The 15,867-nt window shown below is 38.9% G+C and overlaps 1 protein-coding gene across 1 annotated transcript in view; it reads left to right on the top strand.

The window, feature by feature from the left end:
- The window catches only part of ADSS1 (adenylosuccinate synthase 1), a 30,300-nt gene that overhangs the window by 7,491 nt on the left and 6,942 nt on the right, over positions 1 to 15,867 (top strand). The window contains exons 2-9 of the mRNA XM_065635606.1: positions 7,955 to 8,057; positions 9,419 to 9,481; positions 10,247 to 10,297; positions 10,636 to 10,702; positions 11,837 to 11,944; positions 12,291 to 12,372; positions 13,325 to 13,451; positions 14,775 to 14,929. Coding sequence (XP_065491678.1) covers positions 7,955 to 8,057; positions 9,419 to 9,481; positions 10,247 to 10,297; positions 10,636 to 10,702; positions 11,837 to 11,944; positions 12,291 to 12,372; positions 13,325 to 13,451; positions 14,775 to 14,929 — 756 coding nt within the window. The remainder of the gene's footprint in view (positions 1 to 7,954; positions 8,058 to 9,418; positions 9,482 to 10,246; positions 10,298 to 10,635; positions 10,703 to 11,836; positions 11,945 to 12,290; positions 12,373 to 13,324; positions 13,452 to 14,774; positions 14,930 to 15,867) is intronic.

Here is a 15,867-nt window from a genome sequence, read left to right as displayed (position 1 = left end):
ATTGTTTGTGTCTATAATCATACTAATTAGTTCATTAGGCTTTAGGTCTCCTTCCATGGGAATTAAGGAGTTTCTGAAGAGATCACTATTTGAATGGGGAAGGTGGGATCCTGTGATTTTTTGTTCATTCTATGAGGCAGTGAGAAGGGGTAAAGCAGGAACACACTTGAGCAGATGCAGGAATCGGACACAGCAGTTCTGCACAGAGTTGGTCTTACTCGAAACTGTTATTGCAAACGTATTCTTTGGGAAGAAGAGCAAGCCAAGCTAGATTTGGCTGATGATAACTGGTGTCAGGAGATAAATACTTGCAACTCACTCCAGCTCCTTGTCACCACTGTAGCTTTAAAATTCACCGCTCTCTCAGTCGTTCTGGTCTAAGCGTACTTCTGATTATTCCCTAACCCAGCTCTTTGTAATGGCTTGGGGTTAAAAAAAAAAAAAAATTGTGATCCACTCCCTGGAACTGAGTTGGGTTGCTATCAGCTAACAGTTTAACTGGAAAAATTAGCAAGAAAAAACTTGCAGTAAAGGAAACTATAACAAGCACTAAAGGCAGCACCTCCCAACCAGAATGTACAGCACTCCCAGTCGTCTGACAAAAGCTTTCACACACAGGTGATTTTGTGCCACTGTGTCTAGAGGTCTGAGTGTTCAAAGCACTTAATGCATTGCATTTGTCTGTGTGTTGGATTTTTTTTTTAAGCCAATGATGTTCTACACTCATTTGCAATGGTGTAAATTAAGAGAAAGAAAATTGCTCCATCCAGGTAAGAAAACTGAAGTATTTTATAGTCTGTTTCATAGTATGATGAGAGGTATTTGGCCTGCAGATGCAGTTGAATTTCAGAAAATGTTTTGCTTCATTGGTGGATGGAATTTGTAGAGCTGAGATGCTTAGAATGAAAAGAGGTGAACAGGAATCATAGCATTTGTTTTCAGATGTGGACTTCCCAAACTGCTGGTTTGTAGCTGTTATTGCAATTCCTAGATTATAAATTCTTAGATTATAATGCCAGACGGGGTCATTTTGTAATCTTGTCTGAGTACCAAGGACACAATATTCTAGTAGCAGTTGCACCATGGCGAAAAGGAGAGGTAATACAATCTCCTCCTACTTGATATTCCCATTTATACATGCAAGGCTTGTATTAGGCATATCAGCTGGTACCAAAGCTGTGTTCAAAAACCTCCACATAGATACCTCCCATCCAAAGTTTGGCCTGTCCTTTTATTTATTCCAGACCTGCTCATGAAAAATTATACATTCACTGTTTATACCAATTGGCCAAGGAACTCAGACTGCTGCATGCTGCTGGTACCCTGCTCAAATAATAGTTGATTTATTTTTTCCTCGTTGCATTGATTAACATTGCTAACAAGAAGAGGGTGAGAACTGATCCCTGTGGGCCACACCAGAGACATACCTGCTGTGTGTTCATCCTCTAGTTCTAGTTTAAAACTATCATCAGGTTCTAAGGCATTTCATATGTGCTCTGCTGATTTTTATATCAATCTAGTTTGTTAATCAAGTTGTTTTAGGGCATTGTGGGGAGCACTGAGCAGATGAAGGATATGCTAACCAGCAGAAACCAGAGTATCTGGAAACGCTCTTCCCACATGTGCAGAATGCAGCATCATGCACTGCCTGGCTGGCAAGAGCAGGCAGAAACACCTCTGAGCATCAGGACACACTTCATTCCTATTCAAACATGTTTCATAGGGTTCCTGCTGCAGGTACTGAACAGCTTCAGTGCTGCTCTGAATAGAAATTCTGCTTCTACCTTGGGATGTTTCAACTGCAGAGAATGGATGATTTAAAAAAAAAAAATCAGCCTTGAAATGGCTGAGCACTTTGGAAGGTGGATTTGTTTCTTCATCTTTTGTCTAAGTTCTACTAACAAGATAAAGACTACGTGTTATTCTCTGCCAACCTCTTCATAATAATTATTAATTCCCTGAAAGGTAGTATTTATACAAGCATACAGTTGTTAACAGTGGTAAAATGGAATAGCTTCTCAGTTTAGTTTATTGATGCAGTGCTTGTGTTCACATCTTCTAGAACAGTAATCAAAGTACATCACTTCAGTGGAAGAATCCAGTATCACAAATATGTCAGCACATGAAAAACTTTGAAAAGTATTTTCCTTTTAAATAATGGACTTTAAAAAAATTTGGATGTTTTATGAGGCAGCTTAAGTTCCTTTAGCTCCTTCTGGTACTGGGACAGCATGCAACTTAACACTTTGATTATTAGAAGTCTGAAAATATAGATTAAAATATTTCGGAAAAAAATCCCATTTTTATTTGTGTCCAGCATAAGCGTTCTTTAAAAATAATTGGGGGAAAAAACCAAAAAAAACCCTCTACAAACAAAAAACCTCACCATATAGGATAACTCTGCTCCGAAAATAATGCCTAGTATGTTTCCTGCTGTTTAACTCTTGAAAATGTCATGTTGCAACTATTTCCATTAACTAACTAAATTGTTTTCCAACCTGGAATGACAGGCATCTTAGCTTGTTGAATTTAAACCATGTTGCTCATAGTCTGCTGGATTTTAGAAGAAAGGAGGTATAGCTTGCAGTGCTACAGGTAATAAAGCATGCCTTAGGCAAAATATATTGAAGTTATACATATTGAATGCTGTTATAGAGTCTCAACTTCTAGCACTTTCAAAGATAATAAAAACTGATTTGTTAGGCAATGCAGGTACTTCCAAGAGGCTGAATACTAATTTTCGACTGCAGGCTATGAATGACTTAAGCGAAAGTTATTTTTTCCTAGGTGCCTGATTTAAATGTGGAGGACTTTAACATCCACCAAATACTGTTAGAAACAAGCATTTTTCTGCTCTGAAACTTTAACATAGCTGATACAAAGATCGGCAGCTGTGGCTGCACACTCAAAAAGAATTTTCTGTGTTCTCTAGAGATGAGTTTCCTAAATGATATCTAGGTCTTTTTATTGCTGTGCTAAGGGATTTATCATGTTGTCTTTGGCATGCTTAATACTTTCTAGTTCTCAAGTCGCACTTCATTGCTGCAGTTTGCTGTAACTGATAGCCCCAAACACCTGTACCTGGTAGTTTTCCTGCATTTTCTATAGTTTTAATAGAGTCACTGGAGATTAAAGTGGCCTAACAGAAGGCACACAGGTGCTGCTGAACGTATTGGAATCACTGCAGGTTTCAGGTTGAACTGGATGCTGATGTTCAAGGTGCTGCTGCCATCCCAGTTACACTCTTAGCCTTTCGGAGCTTCAGGAGCTCACCTAATGGTTCCTTCTTGGGAACAGAACGTTCCACTCTGGAGGAGTTCAGTGGGAAGCCCAGGCTGCCCAGATTTCACAAGTGAATGCTAGTTTTTATTTCTGGTCATACTGTCCTTTTGCAATACAGATGATGCCAGAGTGGCATCAGTCATTAATCAGTAAGAACATTACCTTTGTCGGAGAAGTTTTTGAAGAACCACAAAAGGAGGCAGATATGGTCTCTAAAGACCTAGGAAACTGCTAATGATGAAAGACAAATAAAATTCAGGTGAGATCAGTGGTGCATAGCAGAGGTTCTGTGTGCTGGGTCTGGATATTAAATGGAAGCTCATTATGCAGGGCCAAGCAGAGAGACCGAAGATTTCTTGGTCTGAGTAGAAGCATCCCGAGGGTCCAGAGAATACTGTCACTAGGTGTGTTAGTGCTGACATCGCTTTAATGAAATACCATTTGAGGGAAAAGAAGGGAGCTTACATGGCTGTGGTGTACCGGGTATTTCTCTGCACCCTTGATTTGTGTAATCTCCAGATTAAGCCCATGCAAGCTTTTATACTTTATTAGCGAAATAAATGGCTTGTACAGACCCTATATGGACTCTTATAACTCAAGTTAAATTAGAAAAGGAGTAGATACCTTTAATATCTGGGCTATTTGACTGCCAATATGCTGTTATTAATAGAATAACAGAACTGGAGGAAAGCAAATGTCACTCCGGTCTTCAAAAAGGGCAAGGAGGAGGACCCGGGCAACTATAGACCGGTCAGCCTCACCTCCATCCCTGGGAAAGTGATGGAACACCTTATCCTTGGTGCCATCTTAAGACATATCAAGGATAAGAGGGTCATCAGGGACAGTCAGCATGGCTTCACCACGGGGAAGTCGTGTTTGACCAACCTCATAGCCTTTTATGAAGACGTAACAAGGTGGATTGACGATGGCAGAGCAGTGGATGTGGTCTACCTTGACTTCAGCAAAGCATTTGACACCATCTCCCACAGCATCCTCACGGCAAAACTGAGGAAGTGTGGACTGGATGATCAGGTAGTGAGGTGGACTGCAAACTGGCTGAAGGAGAGAAGCCAGAGAGTTGTGGTCAATGGGGTAGACTCTGGTTGGAGGCCTTTATCGAGTGGAGTGCCTCAAGGGTCAGTTCTGGGACCAATACTGTTCAATATATTCATCAATGACTTGGATGAGGGAATTGAGTGTACTATCAGCAAGTTTGCTGATGACACCAAGCTGGGAGGAGTGGCTGACACGCCAGAGGGCTGTGCTGCCATCCAGCGAGACCTGGACAGGCTGGAGAGTTGGGCGGGGAAAAATTTAATGAAATATAACAAGGGAAAATGTAGAGTCTTGCATCTGGGCAGGAACAACCCCAGGTTCCAGTACAGGTTGGGGAATGACCTATTAGAGAGCAGTGTAGGGGAAAGGGACCTGGGGGTCCTGGTGGACAGCAGGATGACCATGAGCCAGCACTGGGCCCTTGTGGCCAAGAAGGCCAATGGCATCCTGGGGTGTGTTAGAAGGGGGGTGGTTAGTAGGTCGAGAGAGGTTCTCCTTCCCCTCTACTCTGCCCTGGTGAGACCTCATCTGGAATATTGTGTCCAGTTCTGGGCCCCTCAGTTCCAGAAGGACAGGGAACTGCTGGAGAGAGTCCAGCGCAGAGCCACAAAGATGATGAAGGGAGTGGAGCATCTCCCTTATGAGGAAAGGCTGAGGGAGCTGGGTCTCTTTAGCTTGGAGAAGAGGAGACTGAGGGGAGACCTCATCAATGTTTATAAATATATAAAGGGTGGGTGTCACGAGGATGGAGCCAGGCTCTTCTCGGTGACAACCAACAGTAAGACAAGGGGTAATGGGTTCAAGCTGGAACACAAGAGGTTCCACTTAAATGTGAGAAGAAACTTCTCAGTGAGGGTGATGGAACACTGGAACAGGCTGCCCAGGGAGGTTGTGGATTCTCCTTCTCTGGAGACATTCAAAACCCGCCTGGACGCCTCCTGTGTAACCTCACCTAGGTGTTCCTGCCCTGGCAGGGGGATTGGACTGGATGATCTTTCGAGGTGCCTTCCAATCCCTAACATTCTGTGATTCTGTGAATATCTATGAAACTGAACATGAGAAATTACTGAGATGACCAGATAATAAATAAAAAGTATCTCTTCAGATCAGCAGTACATTTTGCAAGTTAGATCATGTGTGATGGGCAATTCAGTGCTCTGCTACCACTTCAATTGTATTTGTAAAAGTGTAATTAATTGAGCTGGAAAAATATACTCGGAAGACACTTGTTTAGGAAATGCAGACCAATGTGAGCAGTGCACAAAAACAGTTCCAGAGCTGTCAACACTAGCTTTAGATTTAGAGAAGTGCTGTTTTATAAGGTTTGTCACTGAATTCTTGGTTTATATTGTCTATCCAGAGGGACTGAAAGTGGATTCAGATATTTTGACAATTAAAAGATGTATCGTATCTGCTGATGTTCCTGCACTTCAGCATTTTCTTCTATGTATGCCAGCTTTCACAGCTGATTGACTAAATCCCTTTTTAAGCATTTGCTAAAGAGAGAAACAGCATTTGTCTGGGTATCAGTAGTTCAGGAAAAATTCCAAAACCGTAAACTATTTTTCATAAAAATTCTCATATTGGTATATCCCACCTTCTAAAATTTTGGATATCAGAAAACACTTCTGACTATAATTTGGGAGTGCTATTATCTCAGATTGTGAGTCCTAAAACCTGATTTCATTTGTTCATGTTGATTAAGAAAAGTGGAATGTAACTATGGTATTCGTGAAAACAAATACTTTTGAATGAGCCTGGTTCCCCATTTTCTCAGGAAATGTGAAAGTTGTTGTTTGTAGTAGAGATTAAATTGGGCTTAAATGATGGAATTCATTCTTTTAAAGTTTCTGTCTTGCTGTCGCCTACAGGCGAGCAGGACAGCAAAGCTGATTGTCTCAGAAATTATTAGCCTCTTTCTTAAGCCTGAGACCACTATAGTAAAATAAACTAATGTTTCAACCCGTGCAATCCATCCAGTCTCAGACCTCTTAAATATCATGTAAAGGAGTCTCCTGCATGATTTATTAGCCTGCTAGGTAGTTCAGTACCTTTAACTAGATCTGGGTTCCTACAACTGGCTTCTTATATCTGGGAGGCAAGCTAAATACCCAGGGATGGTCCTGTTTTCTTCAGGATTGTCTGGACAAGTAATAACTCTGCATTATCAAGACACTTGGGAGTCCTTCATAGCCCAAGGATGAGCTACCCAGCAGTTTGCTAAATCAAATGAAATTTGTGCATGCACCAGTTTTTCTGTTACAATTCCTACTGGGCTCTCGCTTAGCAGGTTATCTGTTTAAGCTTCATTGTTGAGTTCACATCTTCAAAAATGTGACAATTACTATTGTTATATTTAAAGGCATATTTTTAATGTTTTTCTCCATCCCACTGCTTAAAAAAAACTTAGAAATTTTTTATATCCTGTAGCTTTTATTTTCTTAATGTTGTGTTTCAGCATATATTCACACTTTGAAAGAAATTTAAGTTGCCATTTTCCTGTATATTACATGCAAACAAATAGGCAGAGGAGTAAATGAAACTCTGGAAAGACCTGTGTTATATTATTAATTTTTATAAATGATTGTCGTTTCTCAGAGTCTCCATACAACATCTCCACTCATTCAGCCAACGTTCTTCATTATTTGCAAATTATCAGTGACAAGTCTCAGTTTGCCTTCCGCAGATGTCCTCATTCAAGATACTTCTATGTCATTCAGACCTCATATGAAATCCACAAAGATTTATAATTGTTTTGGAAAATGGAAGGCCTGCAGCACCGTATCAGACAAGTAGTCAGGAGAAAAAGTTTCATCATGACAGAACAGCAACAAACATTAAGCCTGTTAAGAAAACTGGACCTTTAATTTTTAAAACACTTTAGTGTTTCTGTTCAAATCAACTGATAACCTTGATTTACCTCTTTCCAAGTTTGTGTGTTGTCTCATCGCTCTCTTTTAACGCTGTTTGCGAAAAATCAGTTTCTTGAGGAAAATACCAGCTCCCATTGTCAGGTCTGGTAGATGGTTGGGTAAGGTTTGAGTAGTAGCAGACTCCACCAAATGGTGGTGGTCTTAACTGGGAAGGTCATCCCTTGACAGGGAGATTCTGTGAAGCTGCAAAGACCAGACATGCTCCCAACTCTGTACAGACCTTCCATCTGGTACCCCCAGAGATGCAGGGACTGGTTGCGGGTGGGCAGGCGGGAAGAGCTTCTGTTCAAGGGGAAATATTGGGCATTGTAGGCTTAAGCCCAAAGAAATGGCCATGCACAGACGATGCCCAAAAAGGATGGGCTTGTGTGGGTATGCCAGAGACGGGACTCCATGGGTGGCACTTCAATCCAGTTTTGTTCCCAGAGACCTTCAGTTCTCTTCAAGGTTCTGCCAGGACTCCTCCGTTTATTCTTGCTCTGCCTCAATTCTGCCTGGACTCCGTGGTATCTTTCTGCCCTTTTTACAAGCCTACAGCAGCTCAAGAAACTGTAGGGTGGAGAAAGCAATGACCTAAGACACGAATGTGTAAATAAAAAAAGATGATCTTGTCAAATCATCTGCTGAGAGTTGAGATTGGTAGTATAAGGCCATTAATCTTGTGGTGTTTCTTTTTATTATAGGGTGGAAATAATGCAGGCCATACCGTGGTTGTAGACGGGAAAGAATATGATTTTCACCTATTTCCTAGTGGCATCATTAATCCAAAGGCGATTTCATTTATTGGTAAGATGATTTTGGAACTTATTAAATAAAACAACATTATGTGGTGGGTAGCTGCAACCATATCTTATAGCAGCAAGCAAATTAAAACATATAGGTGACTGTCAGTTGGATTTGCTTTAGGTTCAGCTATTTGACTTCTATTTCGTTGCTGCTTTAACATGAAGAGTTACTCTGCTTTCAGTGTCAGTTTAGTTTCTGCTACTAGAAAACTGAAAGCAAGACCCCACTCTTTCTATCATGTTACTCTTTCTCGATGGTACAAGTTTGGATTCCATTCTCTATTTGCACGTTCCTTTTATACTTTCAGAAATATATATGCTCTTATTTGAGGGCACAAACCCCAGCACTTAGGCTAAATAAATTATATGTTGTCTCTGGCATCTATTTACTTAATTTCTAGAATAGACCTCAGGATACAGGGATCCGTTTGGAAGGTTATCATCCAGTCTTTTTGTTCATATTACCAGCTGTTTCAGGTGATGTTATATTTCACTCTAAAGATATTCAGTGCAGATGGCATCATAAAGAGCATGCATTCCTTACTGAACATTAAACTCATTTTAGTGATAGGCACATTTAAGCCTTTTACTTGTCCAAAATTATTATTCTGACAGAAAAAATGTATACAGAATGTACAAGAAATGAGTGTAAGTTTTAGTGAGTCGTGGATTTTCAGTTTTGTTCCGTTTGATAATTTCTGAATGGATGATTGAAATACATGAAACACACTTTTTCTCTCTCTGCTAAATATGGTGTACTGTCTTGCTTTCCAATTTACTCCCTTGTCAGTTAAAGACTGTAACTTAAGTTATCCTAAATTTAGGCTGAGACAGACTCTCGCAGATATTTCTGATGTTCCCAAGAAGGAAGCAGCAGCTGTTTCCAGCCCACTACATCACTAATCCTCCACAATTCTATATTGTAGCTCAAAAGCAGGGCGAAGGCATTGCTGATGTGTTACAGCATAGTTTGAGCTGAGTTTAAAACAAATACATGAATATTGCAGAAAACTTAAATACTGTCACACAGACTTGTCAGTGTTGTAAGGCCACAGACTTCTTTTTGCTTTTACCAGTGAAAAACTGAGGCTGAAGTCAAGGTGCAAAGTCCACGACAGACCAAGACAAGAATCCACCTGCCTCAGAGACAAGCAAGCTCTGGTTTTTCTGAGTTGAGCAGGCTTGTAGCTGCCCACTCAAAATCAGGATTTATCCCAAAAGTTTTCAAGGTCACTTAATGAGAAACCTGGCCAACTTAGTCTTACTTTTTAAGTAAAATTTCAGACAAGCGTTTAATGCCTTACTTCCTAAGAATGAGTATTTAATTTCTTGCTTTAAAACAAATCATTTATGTTCCCAAAGGTAATGGAGTCGTTATACATTTACCAGGCCTGTTTGAAGAAGCTGAAAAGAATGAAAAGAAAGGTTTGTATTGAGTAATTTTTAACCTTTCTTTATGGTGCCAGCCAGGTTGAGGGTTTGTTTAAGCCTTTATTTCTGACCATAAATACTCAGTGCAATGACATTCTGGATTTTAAATAATGAGGAAAACAGTATTTAAAATGTTGAATAGTGTTGTGGTCTTCAGACAGGTTTTTCTAAAGCCATTTTTTCATGGGTTTTCAGGAAGTTTTATGGCAGTTGATGCTATGTTAGATAGAAAATAAAATCCTAAAATGTGTGGCAAAGCTCCCTTTGACCTCAAACTGAGATGAATTAACCCAGAGTTTCTGTGTTCCCTTTTCTGTGCCCAAGTGTGAACTCTGTTCTGCATTGAGACAGATGGTCTTCTAAGGTCCCTTACATCTTGAATTGTTTTATGATTCTATGTATATAAATTCTCTATTTTCTGAGGCACAAATGAAGTTTGTGGTTTGCTGTATAGTGTTACACAAAAATTGTTCCTTAAGATAAGAATCATGTGTAAGCCACAGCATTTTGGCATTAAGAAGTGCTGAGTGTCTTTGTCCATACCAAAATGAAAAAGTAGAAAATGAGAAAAGTTTGTAAACAAAAGCATTGCTGATATTTGCTGTTCACTTATTGTATATTTTATCCATTTTTTTCTACAGTCTTCTTAACAAAAAGTTATATAAACTAGAAGAAAGATGTAGGAAAACTAAAAGCAAATCTAAAAGTCTGACCAATCAGTGCAGCTGAAATCCTATTTTTCCTTATGTCTTCTGACAGGTTTAAAAGATTGGGAGAAAAGACTGATTATATCAGATAGAGCACATATAGGTAAGGGATGATTGGGGGAAAAATCTCACAAATGATGGCTTAGCTCATGGCGCTAAACTACATTATTACTCCACAGAGTAGTCATGTATTTGATCTAATACGGCTTCTTTATGTTGTGTGTCTGAAACATAATAATGGAATTTGGATTGCTGAAGAGTGATGTTTTACATGTTTCACAATATTTAAGGAGTAACTTGCTCTGTTTTCACATGAGAAGGCCTGTGCACTATCAATGATAACAAAGGCACTTTGTCGTGACATTATAGATGTCTGTGATTTAAAGAATATTTTTTTTTTCCTTTGGTCTCCCACTACGTCCATTTGATTTTCTGTTGCAGTGTTTGATTTTCACCAGGCAGTAGATGGGCTCCAGGAAGTACAACGTCAAGCACAAGAAGGAAAAAAGTAAATATTTTTAGCACCTTCATTTAATTAACAATTAAGCTAATTTGAAAAATTGGTGTAATTTTGGAAAACAGAAATGCAATGTATCTCTAAAGAGCTTTGCTGATGTTACTAATTCTGTGACTCTGTTCTGCTCCTGCTTATGTTAGTGAACCAACTCTGAGGTATTAGTGAAAAGGCGGGGTATGAATTCATACATATTTCCATTTTCCAGTTCTGTGAAACATATGGAGACATTTGAAAATTCCTACCAAATCCTCAAAATTAGTTTCCATTAAAATGATGTTTCTAATCCAGTTTGATATCAGAATAGTGATGCTCTTTTGAGTCAGGTCTGAAGAGTTGACATTATTGGGTTCCACACTTGTAGTCATTTATTGTATATTCACTTAGACTTCATGGAGATAGTCGTTTCTGTTTTAATCTTCCACTTTAGTACAGTATGTAACTATTCATACTTCATTATTCTGGTTTCTGAAAGAACAAAGGTTTATATGAACATTGTTTTTCTCTGTTAGTTTTTGAACCCATTGAACAATTTCAGCCAAACCTGCCATACAAATAGAGATCTCAAAATTACTGTATTTCTAAAATGCTCATGGAAATAGGCATGTAGGTAGGGAAATAGTTTCAATTTTTTTATTCTCATCAAAGTAAAGGCTGCAGCAACAATTCATAGGGACAGAGGTGGTATGAATAATGTCAAAGCCATAGGAAACAGTTTGATCACTCACAGAGCTGGTTGTCGTTTACGACCAGACAGTGCTACAACTGCGAAAACAACGTTTGTTTCCTATTGTTTGTGGTAAGGAACCTAGTAGTACCACAGGATAATATAGTAACCATTATTACTGTATGATAAATGTATATACACACGTGGTTTCAACTAAGCTTGTCTCAGCCAGACTCAAGGCTCAATGCTTTACTGCATAGTATGAATATTAGCAACATTTATGCAAATCCACTGAAGCATGGAAGTTGTTGTATATTTATGATTGTAGAACTCTAATCTTTATTTTGTCTCAGCTCTTGTACCCAGTATATGGTATATTGAAGAGCTTTAACAAAATTACTTAGCATAAAACCTATTTTTTCATATATTGATACATGTTTGGGGGGTTTCTTTTTAATTAGTATTGGCACAACAAAGAAGGGGATTGGACCAACATATTCTTCCAAAGCTGCACGAACAGGCCTTCGAATTTGTGACCTGCTTTCTGACTTTGATGAATTTTCTTCAAGGTACAACTATTTTCATTTCTAAATATTATGTGAAAGAGTGATACATTTTGGCTGCCAGATTTGCTTTTAAGAAGATGTTTTTAAATATGTGTCTGAATTTTGTATATAAGTAGTCTAGAAGGAGAAGAAAACTGGAAAGAAGTTGTGTGTTTCTTTCCTGTACTTCAGAGTTTCTCATCATTTAGAATGTAATTTTTGTAAACTGGGAAATGCACTGGCTGAGCTCTGGGTGTTTTCTCCCTATAGCTCTTAGTATATACTGTGTATAATATAAGCTGAGTTCTTGCCAAAGGTTCTATGAAGCTCAAAGAGTGTTCTTCATAGATATGACTTTGATGTTTTACAGATTTAAAAATCTGGCACAACAATACAAGTCAATGTTTCCCACATTGGAAATAGATATAGAAGGGCAATTGAAAAAGCTGAAGGTAAGGATTTATCACTTTTAATACTTATCCAGTTTCAGGGAAAGTATAGAAGAATAATATTCATTTTAATTAAAGTAAAAATGAAGTTTACCAGAACTGCTACTTATTAACCCAGTTAATTAGTTTGAATGAAAAATGCATATCTTTGTTATTATAAAACCGTTTCAGAAGCAGTAGCTATGCCTTTTAATAGAATGTTCTCTTATTGTGGCCATTAAAATCAATTTTGTGTATGATGTGTTTCTCCTATAATATTTTACTTTTTTGACATAAACTAAGTGTTGTGTTAACGTAGCCAAGAGAACACAGGGTGACACTTGCAGTTAGCTGTCTCCAGCCATGACTGATCCAGTCTGTCTGAGAGACTTCCATGCTTGCTGAAGAATTGTTTGTGAACACTGTGTTTCAAGATCCTGGTATTACAAGAATAATGTCTTTTTATAAATGAATGCAGAAGAGCCACTGCTAAAACATTGTCTTTCATGAATATGTAGGAAAAGCGGATGCTCCTAACTTTCTCAAGTTTTGTCACTTGTTCAGAGCAGATACCCTTCCTTTAAAAACATTTTTTAATATTTGTGAGTAGTGAGATATATTCTTTTTTAAAAATTTTGGAGCTTCCTCTATTTATAAGTCCCACTGTCCATGTGTCTAGACTACAGACACACTATATAGAGACTATAGCAACGAAATGAGGTAGGTACACAGCATCTCTGAACAGAAATGGTACAGAAATTATGGCTTTCTAATACCATAACAAATCATGGGGTTTTATGTGAGTAGTTCAATACATAGATTTGCTTCCAATAGAATATAAGCTAATGATTGTATTAAGCTACATGGTTATTAAAGGTGATGTGTTAGGCCTATCTGTATGTTTCAAAAGTGAACACGGTGTTCCCCACTTCCAGCTGTTGTCAGGGGAGCCTGACATTTCTACTCAAATTTGCAGGGATATGCTGAAAAAATAAGACCCATGGTTCGCGATGGAGTGTATTTTATGTATGAAGCTCTTCATGGCTCTCCGAAGAAGATTCTTGTTGAAGGAGCCAATGCAGCATTACTTGATATTGACTTTGGTAAGTTAAATTCAAAACTCAATTTAACTCCTAAGAGAGAGTTTTATTTTGATTTGTGTTTATTATCAGCTCTGCAAGCAGCAGGAAAATAGAGAAACAAAATAGTCTTTAATAGGAAGAGATCTCCCAAAGGTAAAACGCAGTAAGCCAGAGATTGTATCATTAACAGGATAAAGTGCTTAGGGTTTAAATATTGATTTTCTTTTTTTTTTTTTTTTTTTAACTGAAGCTTATTCCAGTGGAGTTAAATTTTCACTCCAGATATTCTTGCCTTTATTACTTCTAAATGTGTGTGCTCATTGCTGTACATTCCAGGCAGCCATTGCAGCGCTGCTGTGATAATTCCTCTGCAGGGGAGGGAGGATTAAGCTGGTGCAGACAACCTGTAAGTCCAAACCTCTTCAGCTGACCTCTGCTCTCTTACCACAAGTCTAATTAAACCACTGAGGTCTCCATGAAGATGAAATGAAGAACTGGAGAGATACTCCAATCCAGAGTCACAGTGTAGAGACCGTGAATAACTTCTTAAGACTTGGAAAATGTGCTACAGATACTCAGAGCTGCTCACGTGGAGCACTAGGAATGTCAGACTGTAACCTTTACACCAGGCTGTCCATGGATGCTCAGAAATACTTTCTGTGATACACAGGACAGTGGAAAAAGCTTTACACAGCAGCAGCATCCTGTAATACAGGGGTGTCAAACTCATTTTCACTGGAGGCCACATCAGTAGTTACATTTATACAGTCCTAAAATTACATTCGGCCCCTTGAAGGCAACCATGAGGCTGATGTGGCCCCCCCGTGACAATGAGTTTGACACTCCTGCTGTAATAGATCCAGTGCCTGCTGTGAGTCAGATTGAGATTGTTTTAAATTTCCCCCTTATGGGCAATCCTCAGTGAAAGTTGCAAAGGATGAAGGCAGAAGAGCTTACGCATTGGAACAGATCACATATACTTGATACCTCTTTAAGTGTAAGTGGTATATTTTCTTATTTGTGTTGCTCACTAATAATACGCTTATAGAAATTGTTAGGATGTCAGCTATTTGAGTGGAAAAAAAAAATCCTTCATTTTGGCTGGATTTCTGTGGAGCTTTAGAAATCTAAATACACATTATTCAATTCAGGAGGAAGCAATTTGGGGAAAAACAGCTTCATTTGTTCTCTTAAAAGCAAAATGAGGACGTGTAGTAGGAAGAATTTGCCCTGCACTTTGGCTGCTATTTCAGTTTAGGTGAAAATCTCCTTTCAGTTCATAAAGGAAAATTGTTCTTTGTTATCTTGCTGAGACAGGGTTGTGCTGTTGTGTTTTTCTGGCAGGCACGTATCCTTTCGTGACTTCGTCGAACTGCACCATAGGCGGTGTGTGCACCGGGCTTGGTGTTCCTCCCCAGCACGTCGGTGATGTGTATGGTGTGGTGAAGGCTTATACTACTCGGGTGGGAATTGGAGCCTTCCCCACTGAGCAGATCAATGTAGGTTTAATGTTGCAAAATGAAATGTCTACAGTTGCCAAAAAATAAGGCCAATAGAATGGGGTAAGGGTATACAAACGATAAATAAGCACCATAGTAATAATGCCAAGCAGTGACACTCATGGAGAGCATAGAACTACATTACAAACTTCGGGTATTTTTCTTCAGAGGAGAGAAACAGTGTGATGTTGTCATATGACAGTGACCACAGTTCTGTTGTAATGCATGATGTGAAAACAGATTTCATCATTTTATGTAATATCGTAGGTGCATTTCAGTGGCAAGAGTTTGTCGTAGACTGGAACAGTCAGTGCATTGCAGGAAAGTTTAAATTACAAGGTACAACTTCTGTGCTTAACAGCCTGTGTTCCATGTCACTTATAGAATAAATGTGGTGTGTGTTTCAGCCAGTCATGCACAAATTGATCAATAAAAAGAAGGGGAAAGATTTTGATTCTTTTAAACTGTCTATTGTATTTTCATTATCAAGAAACTAGAAAGCTCAGGGTATTGATTGAGCTGTACACACAGCAATCTCCAGGCCAGTGATCTGAATCTAATTTCAGGTTTTAGTCACTAAAATCCTTTCTCTAATGGCTCAAATGAATCAGTGATGTCCTTTAGTTTTATGAATCATGAGTGTAAAGTTTCTTTCTCCTTCATTTTTAACACGTTATAAACACTGCCAGAAGGGAAGAGTTGGCAGTCTCATATGGTGGGAGAACCTGGGAGCCCTGGGCATGGTCACGGAGTCTGACCAAGACACTGCACAAGCACTGATCTTGTCCCAAGCGTTTACAGTCTTACCTCCTGCCAAAAAAAAATAGACGCCAAAAGAGTAGATGAAGTAAACACAAACTAAATTGTAAACGGGGCTGAATTTTCAAGGAAATCTTCCTATCAGACAAAGAGGGAAGAAAAGTGTCTTCTTGGAACAT

This window comes from Caloenas nicobarica, chromosome 5 (assembly GCF_036013445.1).
Source record: "Caloenas nicobarica isolate bCalNic1 chromosome 5, bCalNic1.hap1, whole genome shotgun sequence".
NCBI lineage: Eukaryota > Metazoa > Chordata > Aves > Columbiformes > Columbidae > Caloenas > Caloenas nicobarica.
This window is presented reverse-complemented; position numbering and strand designations above follow the sequence as displayed.